Source organism: Acipenser ruthenus, chromosome 34, assembly GCF_902713425.1.
Source record: "Acipenser ruthenus chromosome 34, fAciRut3.2 maternal haplotype, whole genome shotgun sequence".
Lineage (NCBI taxonomy): Eukaryota > Metazoa > Chordata > Actinopteri > Acipenseriformes > Acipenseridae > Acipenser > Acipenser ruthenus.
In genome coordinates, this window is record NC_081222.1 from 12,114,696 (window position 1) to 12,123,859 (window position 9,164).

Genomic DNA, 9,164 nt, shown 5'->3' on the forward strand with positions numbered 1-9,164 from the left:
GTCTCAAGCCTGTCCTGGACTGGAGGGAGCACCCTTTCTCTTAGGGGGTGAGGGAGGGAGCAGTTCAGTCTCCATGTCTCAAGCCTGTCCTGGACTGGAGGGAGCACCCTTTCTCTTAGGGGGTGAGGGAGGGAGCAGTTCAGTCTCCATGTCTCAAGCCTGTCCTGGACTGGAGGGAGCACCCTTTCTCTTAGGGGGTGAGGGAGGGAGCAGTTCAGTCTCCATGTCTCAAGCCTGTCCTGGACTGGAGGGAGCACCCTTTCTCTTTGTGATTTTCAGTATTTGGTGGGGTTTGTTTTGTGTATGGAGAGCTAAGCTCAGACCACCCAACTCCTTTGACTTGTAATTTCAGAAGCCAGACTCGAAGCCTGAGGTCTGTCATCTCATAAGATTGTGCGGCTCCTCGCCTCAAAGCTGTCTATTTCTTGTTTTATAGGGTTGCGGTTCTGAACAAAGTAACAGAATTCCTGCTCTTCTTGGGGAAGCTTCTTATCGTCGGAAGTGTTGGTGAGCTCCCATACAGAGTCCAGGGATCCCAGTGCAGCACCCTGAAGAAACGCCAGCTAGCAGACCACAGCATTGCCAGCAATGGCAACGCAATGAGAACAAATATCACACCGTGCTCTATTCAGTGAATGGCAGATCTAAACACCACTGTTTACTAAAACTAAATAGCTGAGTGAATAGTTACATTGAACCAGACTGCAGACGACACAGCCTCAGTGTGCCAGTTGGCCTTGTATTCTTTCCAAACTCATTAAGAGTCTGGATCTGGTGCCTAGTATGGCTGTGCTGAAACGTGTGTTTTCAGAGTAATTTATCAATTGGAATTCGAATGGAATGAATGGATCTGACCCGACCCTGATTGCGGGACCTCTGGTCTGGTAACAGTGGGATCGCGGTGGGATGAACACACAATGTAATGCCTGTGTTCTTTCTTCTCTCGTTTCCAGGGATCCTGTCTTTCTTCTTCTTTTCAGGGAGAATAAAACCCATTGAGGACACCGCCCCAACACTCAACTACTACTGGGTCCCTATACTGGTGAGTGCACCGCGTACTGGGAGTACAGATTCTTCAACCAGTACCAAAAAAGACCGTGCAAGAGACCGCTAGCCTTCGATGAGAAACGTTTCGACTAGAAGGATTTCCCCAACGTCTTCCAACAAAAACGTTTACAAAGACTTCGAGTCGACATGCTTGCCATAGAATTTTTGTATTTTCTTTTTAGTTTATAATTTTAAATGTGTTGCAGGCACTTTTGACATTTGACCACAGGTCATAAATAAACGGGGCAATGCGTTTCTTAAAGTTTGCACGGGCGTGTTTCGCCAGGAGAAAAAACCTTTCTCTTGTGCGGACCGCAGTGCACCCAGATCACGCTCCCCCCTGCAACGACGCTGTTTTTCTGTTCCCACATTACACCGCTTGTTTTAATCGGAGCGCCGGCATTGTTGCAGGAGGGAGCGTGATCTGGAAACACTGTGAGGTTTAAAAGATAAAATCTCCTTTATTCCCTAGTAAATGTTAAAAAAAGGAGTTTGTTAGTTGATTTAACAATGACGCGTGATGAAAAAAAAGAATTAATCAAGTTAAGTCTAATCAATATAATTCAATAAATCCAGCTATATGTACAGCACAGGATACAGCAAAGGCAAATGACATGTTTCTTGTAAACCATATTACTGTTATTAGAGCTAATGTTGATCATGCTGGTTCCAGAAACAGTAATGCTGGTTAAAAATCTAGACACAGGTTCAGAGAGAAGTCAAATTGAAAGTCTCCTGACTGTAAATTCTAAAGCCAGGTCATTCTGTCCTCACTCTGGCTTGTTGTTAATCGTTTTTTTGTGGCACGTCAGCACTGACTGCGTTCCCATGGTAACTGACCTGTGCTCCCATGTCTGTTCCGTGTTCTCTCAGACGGTGGTGATCGGGTCGTACTTCATCGCTCACGGCTTCTTCAGTGTCTACGGCATGTGTGTGGACACGCTGTTCCTGTGTTTCTGTGAGTACACGCCTCTCCTCTCATTTTAAACATACTTCTGTATTTTGTTTGCTTTTAAAAATGTGGTGAATATTAAGGGGGATGAGGGAGCAGTTCAGTCTCCATGCCTCAAGCCTGCCCTGGACTGGAGGGAGCACCCTTTCTCTTAGGGGCATTCTGTAGCCAATCTAAAGCCTGAAATTGCACTTTTAACAAATCACTGCTGAGGGACTGGGGGTCTGGGCTTTCTGCTTGAGCTGTCTCCTCCTGACATGAACTCTACTCCTTCTCGCTGCTAACTTCTTTTTTCTCTTTCTTCCGTTCTTGTTTTCCCACCTATCCTTGGTCCTTTTCTGCCCTGGTTCCCTGCCATACCTCCCCTCTTGCCTGCCTGCTTGCTGAGGGAAGGCGAGGACCTGGAGAGGAACGATGGCTCCGAAGAAAAACCGTACTACATGTCCATGGAGCTCCATGACATCCTGTCTAAGAGCCACGTCCTGGAGACTGAGGACAAGAGTACAGAAACCCAGGAGTAGCGAGGATAGGGAAAGAGATAGGGAATGCAGTGCTGCCCCCTAGAGGACTGGTGGTGTATAGAGGTCTATAGGAAAGAGAACTCCACTCAACACTGCAGAGCTGTATAGAGGTCTATAGGAAAGAGAACTCAACACTGCAGAGCTGTATAGAGGTCTATAGGAGAGAGATCTCCACTCCACACAGTTCATCTCTAGTCAAGTTTACAGAACTGCACTGCAGATGTTTCAGAAACACAACCGGTGCTGGATTTGCCCTCATGTAACATTTCCGTGAATCTCTGTATAAGAGACTGAATCTCTGCGAGGTGATGCTGCTGTACAGTAACTGCGTGTTTAAAACACTCTGGCTCCACTGCCTCTCTTGCCTATTACGATGCTAACCCACTGACTGCTGTTTGTGTAAAGTGGCAAAATAGTTGTCTGATGTAGTCTGCTTTCAACATTTAAGTGTAATGCAGAGATTAATCATGCCGGAGGGGATTTTAACTAGTGTTCTGTTGTTTGACAAGATATTTGAACGCTTAGTTGGTCTCTAGTGACTTTCTTACCCTATATTGTGTATTCATAATTATGATGAAGGACTGTTATCTCCCAGTGTATCCTGGGTTTCTCCTTGCTGCAGTGCCACAGTGCCATCTACTGGTCGGAATTTACTGTACCGCCAGATCTGTGCGATTCGTAACCACACCCCAAACCCCATTACTTTGTTGGCTCTTTGTACCTTAAGTGGTCATTGGGATTACTGTAGATTGAAATCCCAGTTCTTTAGATCATGTAAAGAGCCCGTGTTTCTCTTGACATGTGAGTGAAGGATTGCACTGCAGATCAGCACTGTATACTTATTTATAGTGTAGAAAACGGCTTCAAATCTCAAACAGGACTTCCCCTAGCGTGAGCTGTCAGGATGAGAATTAAAGGATCTGTCTGTACACGGACCTGTGCTGTAATGTGCCTAATATGTATTGTATCAATTTGTATCCAGTCACTGTATTAATGTGTGCGAAGATAGTACTGCCACTGCTTTCATTGTAATAACACTATAATGAGGGATCTGTCCTTTTTTAAATGTTTTACAAGCGGCTCTGGGTTTCTCCAGCAGTGAATTATTATAATTTCTCTAAATGTGTCTAAAGCTTGTCTGGAGAATCCTAAATGCCGGGACTGAACAGCCTTCCTCGGTCCATTAAAATCATGCGACCTGTCAGCTGTCAGTCCCTCCCACTGTGTCTGTATCTCTGGAGCAGGTGGGGCTGGCAGAGTTGTCACATGATTTAAATTGAATGAGGCAGGCTGTTCGGTCCCGGCATTCAGGATTCTCCAGACAAACATATTAAAGCCAAGTAAAATCAATTTGATATCATTATTAGAACTCAATATTGGAGCATCATAACCCAGAACCACTCGGAACAAAATTAATGAACCCCTTGAGGTACACAAGGAATCGAGCGCACGTTCAAATGGTTTCTTCTTGAAATCCATTTGAGAGCGACTCGAGCATCGCAAGGAGGACACTGACCGTGTGGATGACCAGATCCATCCTGTCAGTACATTTTAAACTCTGTTTCGTGCTCCTTGTACCTTTTTTTAAGGGTTTTAAAAACAATTAAATACACTTTTAAATGGGCAACTTTAAGCAGCGGTCAATGTGGTTTTGTCCACGGTCTTCGGTCAACGAAATAAAAAAAACCCAAATGCCTTGCTGGGAATCCAGAGATATGTGTGTCTTGTGTGTTTTATGCAAACTTCGAACCCAGTTATCCTGCCCGTTGTTTAACTGTGATGACGATGGTTTTAAACACTCTGCAGTAAACCCCATCATTGAGTGTTTGCACATTTGTCTCAAGTGCCTCTTTTGGATGTAGCTGGGTCCCATGAGATGAGAAGGACCTCCTCTTCACTGTGTCGTAGTGGAGGTCTACTTCACAGTGCTGACCAGGCTCGATCTGCAGATCACCAGAGCACAATTCCCTACTCTTTACTAGGGCTGTTACAATACACTAACGTGACTGTGTATCTTCTTGTTAAATAATAATAATAATAATAATAATAATAATAATAAAACCTGGATGAGATAGGGAGATTATGTATTCATACCAACTATAAAAACACTACTTCATCCAATAACTATTTGGTGATCTGCATTGTGCTGTGCTTTTGATCTGGTATCAAGATACGAACGATACAGACCTCTCTCATGATATATATGATGTAAAGAAAGCCTCACGATTCCTTGATACACAGTGAATTGTTACACCCCTGGGGTTTGCTGCTACGCCTTGACCTGTCCAGCTTTCTGAGACCTGAGCAGATCATAATCCAAGATGAAGACATTCTGACCCAACTGCATAGCTTAGCTTTCTCAAATCCGACCAGAACCCCCATTCCAATTCCGGAATGGAGAAACGGCCAATGGCAGGAATCTCGGGGTCTGATTGGGTCAGTGTAGGAATGGAGAGTGAACGGGAGATGGTTAGGGTGGAATTCCCTGCTGTGATGAATGGATGGTGAGCCGTTCCTCAGAGTCCAGGCTGTGCTGCTCTGTGTGTTACACTGCGGAGTGATGCAGTCTCTACACTGGGCTGGTGGAATATGCAAAGCCTCTGAATGCACAGTAAGTGTGTCAAAGCTTGCCACTTCCTACCTGTGCTAGGCATGGATTTTACGTTCCATGGTCAACCGCAGCTGTTGCCTCCACTTTGCATATCGCTAAAGGTAAATCATTTTCTCCAGGTGCTTGCTAAACACTTGGACTTGCTTATAGATACTTCTTCCCAGGTGTAGGGTTTGCTCTCCCAATAGGTAGTCAGTGTGGTTTTATTTGTAGTGCTGTGTTTTAAACGCTTTTATATTGACTGGGAATGGCAGTCTAGAGGTTTTGTAGCACAGCTTGACAGAACCGACCAAAAATCCTCCCCCCCCCCCTTCCAGACCAGCAGAAAAGTGACGTCAATCTGCTTCTAGGAAGCGGCCAAGCTTAGCTGGGGCCTGCTGTTGTTCATCAGTGTGCTGTGGAGTTGTGTCTTGACTGAGCTGTGTGTGTCTCCTCTCCCCTCCCTGCTACAGTGGAAGACTTGGAGCGCAACGACGGCTCCCAGGAAAGACCCTACTTCATGCCTGACACCCTCCTCAAAGCTCTGAAGAAAAAGAACGAAGCGAAGCCCAGCGAATAGCCACCCGGGCCAGCAGCTTCGTCTGCAGCAGGGCGTGCGGACAGCAACAGCACCGCCCCTCTCGTCTACAAGAAGAATTCTTTACTGTGGAGGCAGTTTCATCTTTAATGGAATTGCCATAGCATATATCTGCAGAATTAGATTTTTTTCGCCCATGTGTATCGATTTTAAGGTACAGTACTTTGCATCCATTTTTTTGTATTATTGGGAGTGTTTCAAACGTCAGTTATCGGTGTGTTATTTAGCATTATGAGACGTGATACATATTTAAAGATGATATTGTTTTAAAATGGAATCTGCAAATATGGCAGCTTAAAGGTGAAACAACTTCCATGGTAAATATTTTGTTTTTTGGTAAACGTCCTGTCTGTCCGACCGTTGTCCTTTTGTCTGCTAATGCCTCCTCTCCACAGCCTCTCCCCAGGTGTAACTGAGCTGGCCGGCCTGGATGAGGTGTAGTTAGACGGCTGTCTGTGTTACCTAACTGTCAGGTGTAGTGACACAGGAAGTAAAACGTCACATTGGATTGTGGGATTGATTGAAGATAGACGAAGTTAAACAAACGTGTGTGGCTGTTTTTTTTTATTTTTTATTATTATTTCTGGTAGTCTTACTAAAGAAAAGCATTGGAAAACGACCTCACTGGAAACAGCCTCCAGCTACACCTGTCCCAGACCGGCCAGCTCAGCTTACCTGTCGAGAGGCAGTGGAAACGAAGCATCCACTTCCTTGTGTGCTGCGTTCCATGGCTAATTCCCTCAAACCATGTGGCAAGCGTCTAGACCTGAAGCACGTTACTAGATTTCTAGATTCAGTTTGGGTTTTGTTAGGTTATGTAGTTCTGCAGCGTCATTGCCAGGCTTAATCCTGATTGAGGGAAATTGTCATGTGACCGTCAAAAAAAAAAAAAAAAAAAGCTGTATATCTTGTATAAATAAAGGACCTTATCTCATTGCTTCAAGCGGAGGGTCTGCTAGAAGAAAACCTCTCTGTGCAGGTCTGTGAGGAGCCGTGGTTGTGAACAGGATGTATTGAAACTCATGATGCAAGGTGAAGTGTACGTTTTGAAATGCCTTTAGTGGCCTGTTCAGAGATGGAAACAGCACTCCCATTCCGGGCTTTAATGCGAGCCCCGGTGTGTACCGGTAACAAGCTCAGGTGTGTTATTAAATGCTAGTAAAACCAGGAATGGATCGGACCGCTATGCAACGGGAGTTTTATTCAGGGATGGAAGTGAGTCATTTTTATAGTGAGTGATTATTACAGTAGCACTAATTCCACTGCCTGTTTTTCTCTTCAAGAAAGGTGCAACTAATTATGAGCATTAAGACACTGCAGGATGTTTTAAGCAGTTGGTAATAGTGTACGATGCTTGTTACATCAGTGTACAGCTCTGGCCAAAAGTGTCGCATCACCCTGTAGAATTAACTTTGCTTCATAGAGTCGAATGCAACCTGCTGCATAATGTTACGTTAACATATTGAATTGCACACCGCTGTGTAGTTTTTCATATACTGAAGACTTTTGTGATACCATTTTGTAGTTTCTTTGAGAACATGATGTTAAATAAAATGTGTTTTTTTTTTCTTTATTTTGTACATTTAAAAGGCATGTTTTAATGAATATAACAGCTTTTGTACTGTTTTTAATGAATAAATAACTTCCTAGTGCATGTGTTTTTTTTTAAATGGCATTTTCAATTTATTGTAATAAGTGTTTATTGATGTGCTTTCACCGAAGACCAGGAGCTGATCTCTTTACTTCAAGCTAAACTGGATTCGCCACAGAGCGAGCCAGCGCCCTCTAGTGTGTCTCTTTCTTACTGCAGTACACTGTGCCGGTAAAGACTGGCTGATCTATCCTTACATGAAGAGCAGCTCCTGTACTCAAAGCTCCTCAGCATTGACTTTGCACATTACTGCAGCAAAACTGAAGCTGTAATTGAACAAAACAGCCTTAATTGCAATTTCAGCAACCAAAAAAAAAAAAAACAGGTTAAAAACAGCAATGATCGCAAAGATCATACAAAGTAAAAGGATTTGAAGTTTCTTGCCCTGAAGATTTGAACTCAACTCGCATTGAATTATAAAGGCGTGTTTCATTCAATCGAAGTATTTTTTTTTTTGCAAAAGTACATTGTGTAATATAAACTGCAAGGCAAGACGACAAAGCCTGGTTTCCGTGAACGCAAGCTGCGCAGACGGCGTCTGTTGCCTGCGGATCTGGTTTCAGTGTTGCACTTATTATTATTCATTTCTTAGCAGACGCCCTTATCCAGGGCGACTTACAATTGTTACAAGATATCACATTATATTTTTACATACAATTACATTATTTTTTTCATACAATTACCCATTTATACAGTTGGGTTTTTACTGGAGCAATCTAGGTAAAGTACCTTGCTCAAGGGTACAGCAGCAGTGTCCCCCACCTGGGATTGAACCCACGACCCTCCGGTCAAGAGTCCAGAGCCCTAACCACTACTCCATACTGCTGCCCATGCACTGAGCAGGAGTGTGGACCTGTGTGTGCAGCTTCGATTCTGCACCGTGCCTGCACCTGGTTGCGTTAATCAATGATTTTTTTTTTTTTTTACAAAGAATCCGTCTGCTTATCTTTTCATAGCTGTTCTGGTAACTTTTGTTGTTTTCTCTAATTGTTAAGCTTTTGGTTTGTCTGTCACGGAGTCTAACACTGCTCTAATATCAGCAGCCACTGAGCTCTGTGTGAGACCCGCAGCAAGATATGCATTCAAAGGGAGATATCATGAAGATACGGCGGTGGTGGGGGTTGAGAAGGGGCGGGCGACCGATTTGGGCCATAATACCCCAGCAAAATGAAAACCATTAAAAAAACCGTTACCTTGAAATCATAATGCACTAAAATATCCACAAAAGCATACAGAAAATATACATTTAAAAGAATGAATACACTAAAGTGATATACAGTGTATCTATCTATCTACTATAATACACAGTTATATATATATATATATATATATATATATATATATATATATATATATATATATATATATATATATATGAGTGTGTATTATAGTGAGTGATACAGTATTAGACTGTGTAAAGGGACAAGGAAACACAAGTTTATTCATGCTAAGATTATATATCTAGCTAAGATAATATCGATTTTTGTTATTTCAATGTATTGCACATGTGACCTAGCCCGTTATCTGTTATAACTGTATTATTACTTGAGATGAAACTTCAAAAAGATAATGTTACACCGCGTATAATTGAGTGGTGACATTTTACTACTACGACTACTACGACTACTACTACTACTACTACTAATAATAATAATAATAATAATAATAATAATAATAATAACAACACACTTTTCAAACCCCAGCTCCTGCTAAATGTAAATTGGTCAATAAGAGGTTAATTTAAGACCCGCCTTCTTCTGGAGCTGCGACCGGGATTGGTGCATTCCGAGCGGGCGGCGCTGAAC

The 9,164-nt window shown here is 43.0% G+C and overlaps 1 protein-coding gene across 3 annotated transcripts in view; it reads left to right on the top strand.

The window, feature by feature from the left end:
* The window catches only part of LOC117409817 (choline transporter-like protein 2), a 31,519-nt gene extending 24,159 nt beyond the window's left edge, over positions 1 to 7,360 (top strand). For 2 of the 3 annotated variants that reach the window (XM_059006878.1, XM_059006877.1), the window contains exons 19-22: positions 437 to 507; positions 954 to 1,042; positions 1,921 to 2,005; positions 2,393 to 4,232. In XM_059006878.1, coding sequence (XP_058862861.1) covers positions 437 to 507; positions 954 to 1,042; positions 1,921 to 2,005; positions 2,393 to 2,520 — 373 coding nt within the window. In that variant the 3' untranslated portion in view covers positions 2,521 to 4,232. Of the gene's footprint in view, positions 1 to 436; positions 508 to 953; positions 1,043 to 1,920; positions 2,006 to 2,392; positions 4,233 to 5,583 lie in introns of those variants that run through there. The other variant, XM_059006879.1, reaches the window with a different exon arrangement.
* The last annotated feature ends 1,804 nt before the right edge of the window (positions 7,361 to 9,164 follow it).